General features: G+C 39.8%; 1 protein-coding gene across 1 annotated transcript in view; it reads left to right on the top strand.

Moving 5' to 3' along the window:
* Positions 1–19877, top strand: part of skila (SKI-like proto-oncogene a) — an 86287-nt gene that overhangs the window by 51244 nt on the left and 15166 nt on the right. Inside the window, exons 3-5 of the mRNA XM_061920817.1 lie at positions 6385–6483; positions 8438–8526; positions 16509–16651. Coding sequence (XP_061776801.1) covers positions 6385–6483; positions 8438–8526; positions 16509–16651 — 331 coding nt within the window. The remainder of the gene's footprint in view (positions 1–6384; positions 6484–8437; positions 8527–16508; positions 16652–19877) is intronic.

Below are 19877 nucleotides of genomic sequence, written 5' to 3'. Positions count from 1 at the left end.
GCCATGTCACGATACACCATATATATCTCCATATTTTGCTTTAGCCTTGAATGAACACTCGATGCATATAATCACAGCAGTATGATGATTCTATGTGTTTACATTAAAACATTCTTCTTCACACTTGATTAATCTATGCTACTTTTAAACTTTCATGCAGAGAGGGAAATCACAACTAAAACTGTATTTATTAAATAGTGGCACAAACATTCATGTCATTTCCAAAACAGAAAGTGCAAGATTATCAGAAACATTTTAAAACAAGCTATTAGTGCACTTTTGTGCATGATGTCACCAAAATGACGTATCAAAACAACACTAAATTAAATTGCACTTTTTGTACAGAACGCCACTGCAATAGTTTACAACAAATAAAGTGCACTTTTGTGCATGATGTCACACAAGATATTTCAATAACTCAGATAAAAATGAGCTGCATAATAGGAAATCAAATAGTGTATGTCCTTCGCTATGTGGTAGGTTCTTGCGGACGTTATCTCCTTCTGTTGTTGACTATTTTTTTCATACGGTGTTGATGTTGAAATGTTTGCCTCTGCATTTTGTTGGTGTGGCACCGAACGGAGATGTTGACATGCGGAGTTTCAAGCACTCTTCATTCTCTCGCAGGTGACTTTTCAAATGATGCTACATATTAGCAGTAATGCTTTTTTTTGTAGCAACGCTTTTGCTCCACACTTGACAAATTACGGTTGTCAGTTCGACATATTCCCACTTGAAGCAAACCACCACCAGACGATGGACCCCCTGCTGTTTTTCTTGGGAATTAATTATTTCTTCATTTGTTAGCAGATTCGCACCTTCTTTCTCTCATATTACCACTCACATGGCTCCGCTAGCATCACAGCTAACATTACCCACGCTGCTACCTCTCTGCTCCGCCAGGGCGTATACGTATGTGATGTGACAGTTTATGACGTATGTAAGAAGGTGCGCTAGCTGTCTATGAGAAGGAGAGACAAGAAAGAGTGAGAAGAGCCTGTAGTGTAATGCCCGCAGCTAAAAGCAACTGCGTGAGAACGTATACTCCAATATCACCATATTGTCATTTTCTATATCGCACCGAGACAAACCCGTGATATATCGCCAAGCCCAACATGTCACATAGCTGTTAAATATTTTGCACCGTATTTAGCCAGACATCCATCCCACGTCTGTGGTTTGTGTACAGAGCTGGCATGAGCATATGTTTTCTCTCGTTTAGCATCAAAATGAAAGTGCAAACACCTGTAATTGTGAGTGCTTTACACTTAAACCCACTGCACAATTTGCATGAGGTTGTTTTTACGTAGAAGGAAAAGATTTGGAGTAGAGCAGGGTTTTTCAACCACCGTGCCGCGGCGCACAAGTGTACCGTGTGCCGTGGGAGATTATGTAATTTCACCTAATTGGGTTAAAAATATTTTGTGCGAACCAGTAATTAAAACCGTTGATGAGCCGTTGTTGAGTGTCGGTGCTGTCTGGAGCTCGGCAAAGTAACCGTGTAATACTCTTCCATACCAGTAGGTGGCATCAGGTAGCTACTTGCTTTGTAGATGTCGGGAACGATGACAGTGGTTTGCAGGTAAAACGGTATCTAATGCTTAAACCAAAAATAAACAAAAGGCAAGTGCCGCTAAGAAAAGGCATTGAAGCTCAGGGAAGGCTATGCAAAATAAACTGAACTGGCTGCACAGTAAACAAAAACTGAATGATGGACGACAGCAAAGACTTACAGCGTGTGGAGCAGATGGCGTCCACAAATGATGTGACAATCAACAACAAAATAGGAGTGTAAGACAAGAAGTAAAACACTACACACAGGAAAACCCGAAACAACTCCAAAAAAGTTTTATGTGACAGTACACCTACTTTGGGACAAGAGCTATAGTGATGTATGCTTGGTTATGGTTGGAATTCATATCCAACAATTGCGAGAACGACTTTTTATGGTCAATATCGGCTGCTGGGTTTCATTTGTTTATATTTTCTGCTGGTGAAAAAGATGTGCCTCGGCTCAGAAAAGGTTGAAAACACTGGAGTGGGGGGTTATAACATAGTATCATATTCCATTGAGTCATCTAATCAGACTGGAATTTAATAAGAAACACATCTATATAGCTGCTAATTACTTAAGAGTAGACAATTTGCATGCGGAAAATTAAATACAGTACAACATTTTTCAAATGTATCTAAGTCATATTTTAATGTCAATGTTTTATTCAAGAGCAAAAACCAAGTAAAAAAAAAAAGCGGCAAGCAGCGATGGACGGGACCGCTTTGGCTGCTTCCCCCGCGACCCAAGCCCGGATAAGCGTTAGAAGATGGATGGAGAGTAGCTACTATTAGCAAACAGATAGACTTACCAACTCGCCGTATTATCTTAACATCGACACACTTTCTCGTCACAACTCGGCCCTGATGGTCGGCACCTATAAGTTTACAGTTATTTGTAAAATATTGGACGGTTGTTTTTAGGATATGCAGGTAAACGACAACTTTAAAACATACCGGCTTAGCTACGGCACCTGGCAGCCATCTTGGGATAGACAAACACAGCCCCTCGCTCCCGAATGTTGGTGCGTGCGCACCAGCAGCAGACGGTACGAGAAAAAAAACGTCTCCCTCACTGTGTCTACGCACAGCGGCCATCTTTGTAATGGTTTTCAGCGCAGCGGTTCTTTGAAGGCTGATAAAATGAAAACCGTAGCAGTAATTAAAACTCTTTCATCAACTTTTAATCATAAGGGTTCAATCTCTCTCCTGTGGTAGTTTGAAGCCGACACAACAAACGCGCTCAGAGGAGATAATAATAATAATAATAATAATGGATTAGATTTATATCGTACTTTCCTATTGTTAGATACTCAAAGCGCTCACAGAGCAGTGGATACCCATCATTCACACCTGGTGGTGGTAAGCTACATTTGTAGCCACAGCTGCCCTGGGGTAGACTGACGGAAGCGTGGCTGCCAGTTTGCGCCTACGGCCCCTCCGACCACCACCTAATGATAATGTTTGAAAAAAGGTGATTTTTGCTGGGGGTTGTCAATATATGAAATGTAGGTCTAAGTGAGACCTACATAGAGGTTTTGGTTTCATGTCTCTACGACATTCCTACTGGAAGTTAAAGGCAGTTTTGTCTGTGTTTTCTTCCTAGGAGCAGTTTTGTCTGTGTTTTATTCCTAGGGGGGGCTAGAGCGCAATTTTGAGTTTTGGGGTTAGGTTTTTTTTTATTAAATCGCAATTTTCGCCAGTGTGTGTGTCCAGTTTGGTGATTTTTGAAGCATGTTAAGGGGGTTAAATTACAGCTCAAAGCTGCGGAATAATAATAAAGAAAGAATTAAACGCTAGAAATTGTATAGGGTCCTGGACATTCGGTCCCTAAATAGACGATGCAAATGAGAGATATTTGATATATTGTCACTGTTGTGCAGCTGTGCTATATAATCAGTACATGTTCATTGGTTGTTTAGCATCAAACCTACACACATCTATTGGAGATAACGATGTCAAATGTCCATATTTACTCCGAGCCTTAGAAAATAATATTGGGGGGGAAAAAAAACATGTGAAATGAGAAACGTGGAGTAATTGAGAATGAATGAGTGCCATGGTGACATTGGTCTAAACTTCTTTAGTGCTGAGAAAATCCTTAATTGAAGCCCATCAACTGCTGTCTTGTTGTAATATTCACTGCGTACACGTGGATGAATGCTTATGGACGGCTTTTAAAGACCAGTGAGTCAATTATTGATGCTTTACTTCATAAATGCTCCTCTTCTGCATCCTTCTTGTCTTCTCCCCCGCCCCTGCCCGCCAGGTGTAGATGTTTACTCGGCCGCCATACCAGACAGTCCTGTTCCTCCGGTGTCTTATGTCGCTTGGTTTGTTTTGTTTTTTGAAATAGTGCGAGAAGGGTCATTATCTTCCCGCCCCCGCCTCCACCCCACCTCCGTTCGCCCCAGATAAGCATGGGCTCCATCAAGCTCGTGGCCCCTGACTGAGCGTGGCCTGGATTCGCTGGGAGAAAAGAACCTCGCAAACTAAACGAGAAGCCCTGCTGATAGTGTTTGCTGAAGGCTGAAAGGCTAAGAACCTGCCCTGATAACTCAAGAAGACACATGTACATGCCGTATAAAATATACACGGCCAGTGATGCAGACTCCATGCTGCGCGGAATGTTTACCAATGAATCACATAACGGACTCTTCTTTTATTCATAGTCCTTCCTCGGCAGCCTCGTTCGGTTTCCCTGACTCCATTCGTCTCCATTCCCCCATCAGTGTTTCCCCCAGAAAATTTGTTAGTTAAGGTGGTGTCTCTTCACGGGGAAGGGGGCGCCGCCCGTTACGGACAGGGAAGGGACTGGGTGGGTGTAAGGAACAGTGTAATTTGGCCTGTCGCCACCATCATGTCTCCATCTTGCTGCCTGTCCAGAGTCGGGACCGGGGTGGCCCGCTCGCCTGTGCATCGGTTGGGGACATCTTTGAGCTGCTGACCCGTCTCCACTTGGGATGGTCTCCTGCTGGCCCAACTATGAACTGGACTCTTAACTATTATGTTGGATCCACTATGGGCTGGACTCTCAGTATTATGTTGGATCCACTATGAACTGGAACCTTTAATTATTATGTTAGATCCACTATGGACTGGACTCTCACTATTATGTAGATCCACTATAGACTGGACTCTCACTATTATGTTAGATCTACTATGGAATGGACTCTCACTATTATGTTAGATCAACTATGGACTGGACTCTCTCACTATTATGTTAGATCCACTATAGACTGGACTCGAATGAACACGAATGGTACAAAAACCCCACCTACAATCTGAGATATCTCATAGTGACCATAGTAACTAATTAGATGACCATAGTAACTATTTAGATGACCATAGTAACTATTTAGATGACCATAGTAACTATTTAGATGACCATAGTAACTATTTAGATGACCATGGTAACTAATTAGATGACCATAGTAACTATTTATATGACCATAGTAACTATTTAGATGACCATGGTAACTATTTAGATGACCATAGTAACTATTTAGATGACCATAGTAACTAATTAAATGACCATGGTAACTAGTATATCATGCAGATTCCAAGCATTGAATGACTTAGTATAGTTGAAGACTTACGGTCATTAGAAAACATGACTGCACATCATAATGGCAGCTACACTTTCCATCTTAAACATCTAAAACAATTACTGTATTTCCTTGAATTGCCGCCGGGGCGCTAATTCATTTAAAACCTCTTCTCACTCCGACGCTTACCAAAGGCATGCGGTAAATTTAGACCTGCGCTTATAAATTTGAGTGTGATGTAAGGATACCATCATGAAGAGCACATTTAATAAAAAAAACGTTATGGTCTTACCTTTAATTGTAAATTAAGTCCATGCGCAGCTCCTTCTGATCAAAAGCATCAATAACTTGTTTATAGAAGTCTTCCTTATCTTTCTTCAGTTTTAAAAGTCTGTCTGTCTCGATGGAGATCATCCTTTATTACCTCCTACTTCAATTGAAAGTCCAGTTTAGAAAACTGTTTTGTTTTAAATATGTAATCCTCCATGTTAAAAGTGCAAGCGAGAGGAAAAAATAAACGATTGCTGCTTGTTGTCACTTCTTCTGCAGACGAGTTGTCGCAAGAAGGATCACTAGCGCCCTCTACCACCAGGAGGCGGGAGTCATTTAATGACTCATATTTGACACACGCAGCTACGGTATATTAATAAAACATAGCTGCTTACTGTTATTTGTAGCATATTCAATAGAGTGGACCTTAAATCCTACTGAATAGCTCTTAATTTTCTTCCCTTTATCCGATTTCAAATTATTGAAATCAGCCTCCTCCATTTTGAAAATGATGACAGGTGAAGTTTGACTCGGCGGAAATTCTAGGCATATGCTAATTATTTGGCGAAACAAGTTTGACCCGGCGGAAATTCTAGACAGGCGCTAATAAAAATAATATTTTGCGAAACGAGTTTGACCCGGCCGTATTTCTAGGCAGGTGCATACTATATCTGTGCAGCCCTTTGAGACACTAGTGATTTAGGGCTATATAAGTAAACATTGATTGATTGATATACCCGTTGGCAATTCAAGGAAATACAGTAATAAGGAATGTCGGGCGGGGCAGATTGAAAAGCTCAACGGGCTGCTGTGGGCCTTAATTTGGCCAGGTCTGGTTAAGGCTAGCGCCTTAACAACAATGGACTGTGGGAAACCCTGACCATCATTTGTCTGGAACCCCTTCAAGTTCCAATGTAATCTGTCTCCAGCTTCTATCTCCAATTTTCCTCAATTTCTTTCGGCATCATCCCCGCTTGTTTAACCCTGGTATGTTCCCTGCTCTTGTCCATTTCAGAAAGAGGCCGAGGACGACGAAGAGAGCCAGGCGCACAGACCCTCCGCAGACCTCTGCTCCCCAGGCAGCAAGTTGGCTGAGGCGGAGCTCACGAGAAAGGTCAGTCGCCGGGCACCACACCAATCTCCTCTCTCCTCTACCCATTCCGGTCCTCTATCACTGCCGTCACCTCCTATTGCTCGCTCCGCTGTCGCCAGCCTCGTATACATGCAGGTCAGCTCTCAGGGTCAACTACCACCCACGCCAACCCAGCACGCCCCCCATCCATTCTATTCTGTTGGTGTTCTCTCTGCGACATGTCAGGCAGGAAGATCTCACTGTCACATACCCACAAACTCACACTAACACACACTTACAATAACATAGCTGCAGAGCTTCTTCTTTTCACCTCCCCCCAGCTGCAGCACACATCCCATCTTCACATGCACACATACAGAGGGCTGCTCTTTATCATGATCAGGGGTGTCCAAAGTGCGGCCCGCAGCTAATCGTTTACCGGCCCGCCACCCATTCTGCAAAAATTGCAAAATTGATAGTACTGCAAAAATAAAACAATTAAAAGAAGCTTCACGGTGGCAGAGGGGTTAGTGCGTCTGCCTCACAATACGAAGGTCCTGCAGTCCTGGGTTCAATCCCAGGCTCGGGATCTTTCTGTGTGGAGTTTGCATGTCCTCCCCGTGAATGCGTGGGTTCCCTCCGGGTACTCCGGCTTCCTCCCACCTCCAAAGACATGCACCTGGGGATAGGTTGATTGGCAACACTAAATTGGCCCTAGTGTGTGAATGTGAGTGTGAATGTTGTCTGTCTATCTGTGTTGGCCCTGTGATAAGGTGGCGACTTGTCAAGGGTGTACCCCGCCTTCCGCCCGACTGAAGCTGAGATAGGCGCCAGCGCCCCCCGCGACCCCAAAAGGGAATAAGTGGTAGAAAATGGATGGATGGATAAAAGAAGTGGAATGAGGTGAAATCCAATGTGAAAAAGTGGCAATGTTGACACAAAGCTGCCATGCAGGCAGTTTTTTTCCCCCCTTTTGTCTTTATTTTCTTTTTTTTCCATTGCTCGAAAAATAAAAAGGACAAAAAAATCTGTTATAATGAATTATTACTTAAAAAATATCACTTTAAAATGTTTTATGTGGAAGAAATATTGCATATGTTGTGTGGTTGCCATATAAAAACATGAAAGTTTTGACAAAAGAGCATCAAACAAACAAAATAATAGTTCAAACTTCAAATCGACAGATATATCGGAAGTTGATCTTGAAATTTAAGTGTTAAAAGTTTTTAAAAAACTAATAAAAATGCATCACTTTATGAGTGAGGATCTCAAATATATTTAGTAGGATTTTATTTAACTTTTCACTGTGATTACTCAAAAATATTAAATAAATAAAATCAATGGTGTCCTGCATTATTGATCTTTGAGGGCTTTAATTGCTAAGTAAAGGAACTCTCGTGAAGGAATCCATAAAATACTATTTCTCTCATCTATATACTGCATATTTCAGTTTTACTATAAAAAACAAAGTTGTCCTTGACAGAAAAGGCATAAAACCTTATTTGTTTTACTTTCCATCAACCTCAAGTTGATATGGAGATTTACTGTAAGCATTAAGTAAAAAAATAAAAATTAATAAAATGACTTGTTTTTAACATTTTCGTTACTGAGACCCACTATGCTCCCCAGGAGCCCTAAGGATTAAAAAAAAAAAATCCATATATTTTGTTATGGTTTGAAAATGAAAAATATCAAAATGGCTCCTGCATGCTTAAATTTTTCCGTGTGCGGCCCTCTGTGGAAAAAGTTTGGACACCCCTGATCATGATTATGTATTTTGTTCCTCGTTCGCTGTTTTGCAGGTTAGGCCTCATCCGCGTGTACTCGTGCATATATTTGCTGTATTAGATTAGCCTCCCTATTGCAGCCCCGCTTCAACTCCCCATATTCACACCACCACATCTGAGCACTCGCATGCGTCTACTTACCTGTCTGGTCATTTTTTTCCTATTCCAAAAGATATTAAAAGAGACCCCTGCAATGTCTCCTTTCACAGGAGAAAGCATCTCCCCCGACTGTGGTGTATAAAGGCCTTTTCTCGGACATCAAGGAGGAGCCAGGACACCCCACCCTGGTTCACCCCAGGTACTACACCATTCACCATCTTTACAGCCGGGAAATAATCTTTCTCGTACAATACACGTCAGGACCAAACACTGCACCGCTATAATTTAGCATTTTTAGGTAGGTAACGTGCTACATTTACTCCGTTACATCTACTTGAGTAACTTTTGGGATAAATTGTACTTCTAAGAGTAGTTTTAATGCGACATACTTTTACTTTTACTTGAGTATATTTATAGAGAAGAAACGCTACTTTTACTCCGCTCCATTTATCTACATTTAGCTCGCTACGGGCTACTGATTTTTATCGATCTGTTAATGAACGCTTTGTTTGTTTTGTTTGTCAGACAGACCTTCAAAGTAGGATCTATCACATGCCCGCGTTTCACCAATCAAATGCAGTCACTGGTGACGTTTGACTCCATTTCACCAATCAAATGCAGTCACTGGTGACGTTTGACTCCATTTCACCAATCAAACAGAGCCAGGCGGTCACATGATTAACTGCACACTTTTTTTTAATTTTATTTTTATAAACCTTTATTTATAAATTTCAACATTTACAAACAGTTGAAAATAATAATCAAAGTAAGTACAAAAACCGTATAGAAACCGTACAAAACAGCGCTAGAGGGTTGTAAATTCAAAGTAACTAACATAGAATGCAAAAAATATATATATATATATAAAATAAACAAAGAGCAAAGCCATAGGCTGACTCAATCTCAGTAAATAACTTAAATTTGGAACACAGCATCATCGTTTTCACAGCTGTGTGGTTATTAGCGGTAGAATGTTTTAATGTAGAGTTTTAAATCTTTTTAAAAGGCACAAAAAACAGGTCGGGTATTGAGAAACTTACATTTATGAATATAACACTTAGCCAATAGTATAATGAGCTTGCAAAGGTAAAATTCATTTTCTATTTTTTTTTTCAATACAGAGTAAAACCAAATATATATTATTGTTTTAGTTGCTTAAGAGATATTCCTGGCTCTGAATTTGTTCATTGCTATTTTTATGTTTTTGTGCATTACTTGTTGCCGTCATCGTTAAACGAACAGGTTACTCATCAGTTACTCAGTACTTGATTAGTTTTTTCACAACATTTTTACTTTTACTCAAGTAAATGTTTGGGTGCCTACTCCTTACTTTTACTTGAGTAATAAATCTGTGAAGTAACAGTACTCTTACTTGAGTACAACTTCTGGCTACTCTACCCACTTCTGGTGGTTAAGATGGAAAATAATCAAATAGTGCTTCTCTATAGCAGCCACCATTTGATGAAAAGTCAGTGTTCAAAAACAAGAAAAAGAAATACAAAAATGAGGGGTATTATTTTTGAACTAAGCAAAATTATCTGCCAATAGAACAAGAAAATTCGTCTTGTCAAGACTTTCCAAAACAAGTAAAATTAGCTAACCTCAATGAACCCATACATACTTTAAAATAAGTACATTCTCACTAATAACAAGTGTACTGTTCATGGTAGAAAAAAAATGACACCTTTTTGCTCAATATGTTGAAAAATATTCTTAAATTAAGCTAATGATAGTGCCCTTTTCTTGACATAATGATATGCATACATCACAATTTTTTTTCCATGCTTGAAGTAAGAAATGATTGCTTTAAAAAAGTAGTTTTATACTTGTGAGTGTTGATGACACAGCTTTGCAACAGTTGATATTCTAGTTTCAAGCATGTTTTACTCAATATAGGTCATCACATCTCAGCAACAAGCTGTAATATCTTACTGACATCATTTAGGAGCAAAACACTTAAAACAAGTAAAACACTCGAACATAAAATCTGATTAGTGAGAAGAATGATCTTATCAAACTGAAAATAAGCAAATATCACCCTTATTTGAGATATTTAATCTTACTTAGATTTCACTTTTTGCAGTGTAGAACTTACAGTGTCCTGCGGTTCTGTTTAAATGGGGATTTTGAAGGTGTACCTTTCACATTTGAACCGATAGGGCAGTGGTTTTAAACCACTGTGTCGCGGCACACTGGTGTACCGTGAGATATTGTCTGTTGTGCTGTGGAGGATTATGTAATTTCACCTAATTGGGTTAAAAATATTTTCTGTAAACCAGTACTTATAATCCGCAAATGTGCCGTCTGTGCTGTCTAGAGCTCGGCTGAGTAACCGTGCAATACTCTTCCACATCAGTAGGTAGCAGCAGGTAGCTAATTGCTTTGTAGATGTCATTAACATGGTTTGTTGTGATCATAATATGCAGACGACAGCCGGAGGCAGCGAGCAGGTAAAAAGCTATCTAATGCTTAAATGAACAAAAGGCAAGTGCCGCTAAGAAAAGCCGTTGAAGTTTAGGGAAGGCTGTGCAAAACGAAGCTAAAACTGAACTGGCTGCAAAGTAAACAAAAACAGAATGCTGGAGGACAGCAAAGACTTACAGCGTGTGGAGCAGAAGACGGCGTCCACAAAGTACATCCGTACATGACATGACAATCAACAACAAAATAGGAGCGCAAGACAAGAAGTAAATCACTGCACACAGGAAAACAGCAAAAAAGTCCAAATAAGTCAGGGTGTGATGTGACAGGTGGTGACAGTACACCTACTTTGAGACAAGAGCTATAGTCATGCATGCTTAGTTATGGTCTGAATTCGTATCCAACAGATTTTTATTGTCAATATCGGCTACTGAGTTTAATTTTTTAACGTTTTCTGCTGGTGGTGTGCCTTGAGATTTTTTCAATGAAAAAAATGTGCCTTGGCTCCGAAAAGGTTGAAAAACACTGCGATAGGGTACCATTTCTCGATTTTTCGGTACTTTTGTGTGTGTGTTTGTCGTTTTGATTGATACTTTTATTAGTAGATTGCACAGTTCAGTACATATTAAGCGGTTTAGCTCGGTTGGTAGAGCGGCCGTGCCAGCAACTGTAGGGTTGCAGGTTCGATTCCCGCTTCCGCCATCCTAGTCACTGCCGTTGTGTCCTTGAGCAAGACGCTTTACCCACCTGCTCCCAGTGCCACCCACACTGGTTTGAATGTAACTTAGATATTGGGTTTCACTATGTAAAGCGCTTTGAGTCACTAGAGAAAAAGCGCTATATAAATATAATTCACTTCACTTCACATATTCCGTACAATTGACCACTAAATGGTAACACCCGAATAAGTTTTTCAACTTGTTTAAGTCGGGGTCCACGTTAATCAATTCATGGTAATATTCATTCATAATAAATGTTAAATTGTTTCTTGACAAAATCTATATTTTGAAGGGGTCTTGATAGGCAAACTAACTTTTCTTATCTGTCGGCACCTGTTTTTGTGGATTTGAGATCCTCTTAAGTCTCCAAAATTTGAAATCAAAGCACGGAGGCATGGCGGAGATATTTATAGAACAATCTTTCCTGCCTACACACTTGTTTCGAACGAGCCGTCTGGAATGACGATTTCCAGCATGTGACGTCCCCGGATATCTTTAGAGGTTTACCCCAAAGAGCTTTTAGCGAGTCTGCCGTTGTAGTCCGAAATTGTCACTAAGTTTCTTCTTTTTCTTTATCCTCTTGTTGTGGGGCAGACTGGCTCCTACATGCACATGCATCCTCCACTGTTGCCATTTCCAATGGAAAGCAGAGTGTAGTTCTAACTATAATATAGATCTAACTGTCAGTAGACTCGATACAGAAGTGCTAAAAACTACCAAATGACTGAAGGGGACACCGTGGAAGTAGAGTTGGCTTCAACAAAACGGTGCATTCTGAAAAGAAAGTCAGAAAGCGGCTTGAAGATGGTGTGTAAAACAAAACTATGCAACATTTTGACTGAAGAAACCATCTTTCCTTATTATGTAGACCACAAGAAAGTATGTAATATGAAAGTAACACACTCAGTGCTCATCCCTCTGAGGATATTCTTCAAAAACATACCCAGAATAGTTCCTACTTATATGGTTAAGAAGAAAATGATCAATAACAGACTATTCCAATTAGCAAGATGCTTCTCTATAGTCGCTTGGTAAAAGCCGCCTATTTTTCCCCCTCTGCATCTGCCATCCACACAGAATGAGGTGACAGAAGTAGATCTAGCTATGTCTTCGCCCCTTGAGAGTTCTATCACAAGGTAGTTTGCAATATCGAGATAAAGGGTAGGAAGTTTTCACTACTCCACGACGCTCACATCTCACTCACGCCCAAGTTGTGTTGGAAGCAATCGTCACAGTCCTTCAAGTATTTCAGGGCTTGTTTCCACACAAGATGCATTCAAACTTTGGCTTTTATGAGCGCTCAGTGACTTGAAAGCACCATTTTTTGTATATTTAACTTTTTTGAAAGATGTGTCAGAGTTAGAAATGTCCGATAATGTCTTTTTTTGCCGAAATTGTCCAACTCTTAATTACCGATTCCGATATCAACCGATGACAAAATATCAGGGGTCACCAACGCGGTGCCCGCGGGCACCAAGTCGCCTGTAAAGACCAGATGAGTCGCCCGCTGGCCTGTTCTAAAAATAGCTCAAATAGCAGCACTTACCAGTGAGCTGCCTCCATTTTTTAAATTGTATTTTTTTACTAGCAAGCTGGTCTCGCTTTGCTCGACGTTTTTAATTCTAAGAGAGACAAAACTCAAACAGAATTTGAAAATTCAAGAAAATATTTTAAAGACTCAGTCTTCACTTGTTTAAATAAATTCATTTATTTTTTTACTTTGCTTCTCATAACTTTCAGAAAGGCAATTTTAGAGAAAAAATACAACCTTAAAAATGACTTTAGGATTTTTAAACACATATACCTTTTTACCTTTTAAATTTCATCCTCTTCTTTCCTGACAATTTAAATCAATGTTCAAGTATTTTTTTTATTTTTATTGTAAAGAATAATAAATACATTTTAATTTAATTCTTCATTTTTGACGAAGAATATTTGTGAATTTTTTCTTCAAACTTATTATGATTAAAATTCCCAAAAATTATTCTGGCAAATCTAGAAAATATGTAGAATCAAATTTAAATCTTGTTTCAAAGTCTTTTGAATTTCTTTTCAAATTTTTGTTCTGGAAAATCTAGAAGAAATAATGATTTGTTTTTGTTAGAAATATAGTTTGGTCCAATTTGTTATATATTCTAACAAAGTGCAGATTGGATTTTAACCTATTTAAAACATCAAAAATATATATTTATTGTGAGAAATCATTAAGATGATCAGTGTTTCCACAAAGATAAATATCATTAATTATTACTAATAACATAGAGTTAAAGGTAAATTGAGCAAATTGGCTATTTCTGTCAATTTATTTAAGTGTGTATCAAACTGGTAGCCCTTCGTTAATATTAATCAGTACCAGAGAAGTATCTCTTGGTTTCAAAAAGGTTGGTGACCCCTGGTCTAATATATGTTTAGTTTGTGAAACAGGCTACTCTTTTTGACCTTCTTGCCACCGTCTTCTTGCATGTGACTATAATCTGGGCCAGATTAAAAGCCGGCCTTGGCATGTGACAGACGTGGCAAGCCGCAGACATCCAAACCAGACAAATTGGCAGGATGAGCGCTCACACGCGGCTCAAACCCAACAGTGCCACATGACAGCTATTCCACCCAAGAACCAGTCCGCACCAGTTTGTCGCAGCAGTGAGCCCTAATCATTGGCTCCTCAGCACTCAGCCTCTTCGTCGGGGCGACTGGCGGCGTGCATTAGCGTGCACCTGTCGACTGCCAGTCCGGGCGTTTACGCTATTCCTTCCTTTCTTTTGGCGTTTCACGTTAAACTGTTGTGGATTGAGGAGAGATCGAGACAAAGATTTCAAGTTGCCAGCGCAGAACACTACTGAGCTGTCTTGCTTAACCTAGTTCCCAGTGCCAGCCAAAGCTGGGTCTGGAGGGGAACCGTTTGTGGGGGAGGTTCATTCTCCTCCCCCCATGCCAAAAAGATACTTTAGTGACCACTGGCCTCTCTGCCTCTCCTGGCATTATCTCTCTCTCTCTTTCATACCCGCCACCTGGACATTTGTGATAAGCCCAAGGTTTGTTTAGGCGGAGCTGGTGTAAACACAAGATAAGACCTATCCATATTCCTGTGCTGTGTTCTCTTGTCTTTTTGGAACCTTTTTAACTCCACTTAAACACTTGGCAAGACTGTTCTCTTGTTAAGGAGCTTCAGCATGCCCATAGGTCATGCAGAATGAAATATATATATTTACACACACACATATGTATGTAGGTGTATATATATGTGTATATATATATATATATATATATATATATATATATATATATATATATGTATGTATATATGTATATATATATATATATATATATACATATATATATGTATACATATATATATATATATATATGTATATATACATATATATGTACACACAGTGAATAATACAACAAGACATCAGCTTCAATAAAATATTTTTAGTACTAAACAAGCTTAAAATTGGAATTATTCATTCTCAATTACTCCGTGTGTGTGTGTGTGTGTTCTGGAGGAAAGTTATGTGGTATATACATACATCTATATATATATATATATATATATATATATATATATATATATATATACTGTATATATGTGTGGGAAAAATCACAAGACTACTTCATCTCTACAGAACTGTTTCATGTGGGGTTCCCTCAATCATCATCTCCTGATGATTGAGGGAACCCCTCATGAAACAGTTCTGTAGAGTTGAAGTAGTCTTGTGATTTTTCCCACACCTACATATTGCGCTCTACCACGGTATCGAGCACTATTCTCTGGATAATCCAATCAAGACATATATATCCATCCATCCATTTTCTACCGCTTATTCCCTTTCGGGGTCGCGGGGGGTGCTGGCGCCTATCTCAGCTACAATCATTTATATATATATATATATATATATATATATATATATGTATATGTATATATATATATATATATATATATATATATATATATATATATACACACACACACACAAGAGAACTTTCCTCCAGAATGTCTTATCTTTGTCCATGTGGTGTCTGTCAGATGAAACAAAAATTGAGCTGTTTGGCCACAATACCCAGCAGAATGTTTGGAGGAGAAAAAGTGAGGCCTTTAATCCCAGGAACACCAATCCTACTGTCAAGCATGGTGGTGGTAGTGTTATGCTCTAGGCCTGTTTTGCTGCCAATGGAACTGGTGCTTTACAGAGAGTAAATGGGACAATGAAAAAAAAAGGATTACCTCCAAATTCTTCAGGACAAGCTAAAATCATCAGCCCGGAGGTTGGGTCTTGGGCGCAGTTGGGTGTTCCAACAGGACAATGGCCCCAAACACAGGTCAAATGTGGTAAAGGAATGGCTCCACCAGGCTAGAATGAAGGTTTTAGAATGGCCTTCCCAAAGTCCTGACTTAAACGTGTGGACAATGCTGAAGAAACAAGTCTGTGTCAGAAAACCAACACATTTAGCTGAACTGCACCAATGTTGTCAAGAGAAGTGGTCAAAAATTCAAGCAGAAGCTTGTGGATGGCAACCAAAAGCGCCTTATTGCAGTGAAACTTGCCAAGGGACATGTAAGCAAATATTAACATTGCTGTACGTATATTTTTGACCCAGCACATTTTCTCACATTTTCAGTAGAGCCATAATAAATTCATAAAAAAAAAAAAACTTCATGAATGTTTTTTGTGAGCAACAAGTATGTGCTCCAATCACTACATTACAATAAAATAAAAGTCGTAAAAATGATTGGAAAGTCAAGACAGCCATGACATTCTGTTCTTTACAAGTGTATGTAAACTTTTGACCACGACTGTATGAATGTGTGTGTGTATATATGTATGTATATATGTATTTATATGTGCTCTTCGTTCTGAGTAGGGTAACAAAAATAGAACTCATGCCCCACCAAGTCAGTCCATCAATCACCAAACGCAGACAACAAGTTAAGAATAGGGCAATAAATAACATTTATTTCACCTCATTAAAACTGTCACTCATTATGTAATTACTTACCTGTTTGTTTTACTGTCTGATCTCCTATCTGTTTCTCTTTCAGCTACTACCTGTACACGTACGATAAGATGGTGGCTCCCAACGTGTCAGTGGGGCGGGAGACAGAGCTGAGCCCCGAGATGCTGGGCTCGCTGCTCAAACAGCACTACGGGCGCCGGGGGCTGCACCCCGATGAACCCCCCATGGGTCAGTATTGCAGATACAATTGAGTTATGTTTTCAAGCTACATCCCACACACAGTGTCACCCTAACACCAAAGGACATAATCTTGATTTTTTTTCTGTTTTTCTTTCTTTTATATACTGATAGTTTCTTTATTTTTCATGCTGTGCTTTTAAGTAATGCTTTATTTTTTGTTAAGTGATGTTTGTATGATTTTCGTGTGCTTTATTTTTAAAAGCCTTTTATAAATATTTGTATTTTAATTAGAGATGTCCGATAACATCGGACATAGATAAATGCTTTAAAATGTGATATCAGAAATAATCGGTATCGTTTTCAAAAAGTATAATTTATGACTATTAAAACGCCGCCGTACGGAGTGGTACACGGCCGTAGGGAGAAGTACAGAGCGCCAATAAACCTTAAAGGCACTGCCTTTGCGTGCTGGCCCAGTCACATAATATCTACGGCTTTTCACACAAACAAGTGAATGCAAGGCATACTTGGTCAACAGCCATACAGGTCACACTGAGGGTGGCCGTATAAATAACTTTAACACTGTTGAAAATATGCGCCACACTGTGAACCCACACCGAACAAGAATGACATTTCGAGAGAACATACCCAGAACCCCTTGCAACACTAACTCTTCCGGGACGCTACAATATGCACCCCCCCCGCTACCCTGTCCACCCCATCTCAGCGCCACCCACCTCAACCTCCTCATGCTCTCTCAGGGAGAGCATGTCCCAAATCCCAAGCTGCTGTTTTGAGGCATGTTAAAAAAATAAAAAAAATTAAAAAATGCATTTTGTGACTTTAATAATAAATATGGCACTTTTTTCCCATAACTTTTGTCGTTTTTTGGGGGGAAAACCTTGTTACATTGTTTAATGCATCCAGCGGGGCATCACAACAAAATAAGGCATAATAATGTGTTAATTTTAAGAATGTATATATCGGAATCGGTAATTAAGAGTTGGACAATATCGGAATATCGGATATCGGCAAAAAAGCCATCATTAGACATCCCTACTATTTTTCATATTCCACTGAGTAGTCGGCACAGTCCTTTCTATTTGTTCTTCTATGGTTATGATCGCTGCATATGCTTTAAAATGTGATATCGGAAATTATCGGTATCGTTTTCAAAAAGTATAATTTATGACTATTAAAACGCCGCCGTACGGAGTGGTACACGGCCGTAGGGAGAAGTACAGAGCGCCAGTAAACCTTAAAGGCACTGCCTTTGCGTGCCGGCCCAGTCACATAATATCTACGGCTTTTCACACAAACAAGTGAATGCAAGGCATTATTGGTCAACAGCCATACAGGTCACAATGAGGGTGGCCATATAAACTACTTTAACACTGTTACAAATATGCACCACACTGTGAACCCACACCAAACAAGAATGACATTTCGAGAGAACATACGCACCGTAACACAACAGAACAAATACCCAGAACCCCTTGCAACACTAACTCTTCCGGGACGCTACAATATGCACCCCCTGCTAACCCATCTCAACCCCGCCCCCCCAACCCCACCCACCTCAACCTCCTCATGCTCTCTCAGGGAGAGCATGTCCCAAATCCCAAGCTGCTGTTTTGAGGCATGTTTAAAAAAAAAAAAAAATGCATTTTGTGACTTTAATAATAAATATGGCAGTGCCATGTTGGCACTTTTTTCCCATAACTTTTGTCGTTTTTTTGGGGGGGAAAACCTTGTTACATTGTTTAATGTATCCAGCGGGGCATCACAACAAAATAAGGCATAATAATGTGTTAATTTCACGAATGTATATATCGGAATCGGTAATTAAGAGTTGGACAATATCGGAATATCGGATATCGACAAAAAAGCCATCATTAGACATCCCTACTATTTCCCATATTCCACCGAGTAGCCGGCACAGTCCTTTCTATTTGTTCTTCTATGGTTATGATCGCTGCACATGCTTTAAAATGTGATATCGGAAATTATCGGTATCGGTTTCAAAAAGTATAATTAATGACTATTAAAACGCCACCGTACGGAGTGGTACACGGCCGTAGGGAGAAGTACAGAGCGCCAATAAACCTTAAAGGCACTGCCTTTGCGTGCCGGCCCAGTCACATAATATCTACGGCTTTTCACTCAAACAAGTGAATGCAAGGCATTATTGGTCAACAGCCATACAGGTCACAATGAGGGTGGCCATATAAACTACTTTAACACTGTTACAAATATGCACCATACTGTGAACCCACACCAAACAAGAATGACATTTCGAGAGAACATACGCACCGTAACACAACAGAACAAATACCCAGAACCCCTTGCAACACTAACTCTTCCGGGACGCTACAATATGCACTCCCCCGCTACCCCATCTCAACTCCACCCACCTCAACCTCCTCATGGTCTCTCAGGGAGAGCATGTCCCAAATCCCAAGCTGCTGTTTTGAGGCATGTTTAAAAAAAAAAGCATTTTGTGACTTTAATAATAAATATGGCAGTGCCATGTTGGCACTTTTTTTCCGTAACCTTTGTTGATTTATTTTGGAAAACCTTGTTACATTGTTTAATGCATCCAGCGGGGCATCACAACAAAATAAGGCATAATAATGTGTTAATTTCACGAATGTATATATCGGAATCGGTAATTAAAAGTTGGACAATATCAGATATCGGCAAAAAAGCCATCATTAGACATCCCTACTATTTCTCATATTCCCCTGAGTAGCCGGCACAGTCCTTTCCATTTGTTCTTCTATGGTTATGATCGCTCTTTTTCATATTTGTTGACAATGGTGGACTTCTGTGGTGGCGTCACAAAAAAAGTTTGCCGAAAAAAAAGCATAACAGGGTCGATTTGCTGATGTATTGCGTGTTGAGGGCTGCATCTCCAAGTTGTGAGGCTTCCTTTTCCCAATAATAAAATTTTTGAGGAGCACACTCAATCCTGTATGTCCGCCATTAGTTATCACTGTGCTGGCTATCAGGCTCAAGCTCGCACACGTGCAGATGAAATGTTGAAATATTCCCATGGCAGCCAGCACTAGGCATTAGCATTCATACAATGTGAGCAGGAGAGACAAGCGCATCATGTTTATGGAGGAGACACGTGCTTACTGTAAACAGTGGAAGCCCATCTCCCACACACACACACACACACACACACACACACACACACACACACTGCCTGCAGCTATGCACATAATCACGTGCTGACCTTCAGTTAAGGGGGTCATCATGACTTTTTTTT

The sequence above is a fragment of the Nerophis ophidion genome, linkage group LG14, assembly GCF_033978795.1.
Source record: "Nerophis ophidion isolate RoL-2023_Sa linkage group LG14, RoL_Noph_v1.0, whole genome shotgun sequence".
In the NCBI taxonomy this organism is placed as follows: Eukaryota; Metazoa; Chordata; class Actinopteri; order Syngnathiformes; family Syngnathidae; genus Nerophis; species Nerophis ophidion.
Note: the sequence above shows the minus strand (reverse complement) of the source record. Positions and strands in the feature narration are given on the sequence as shown.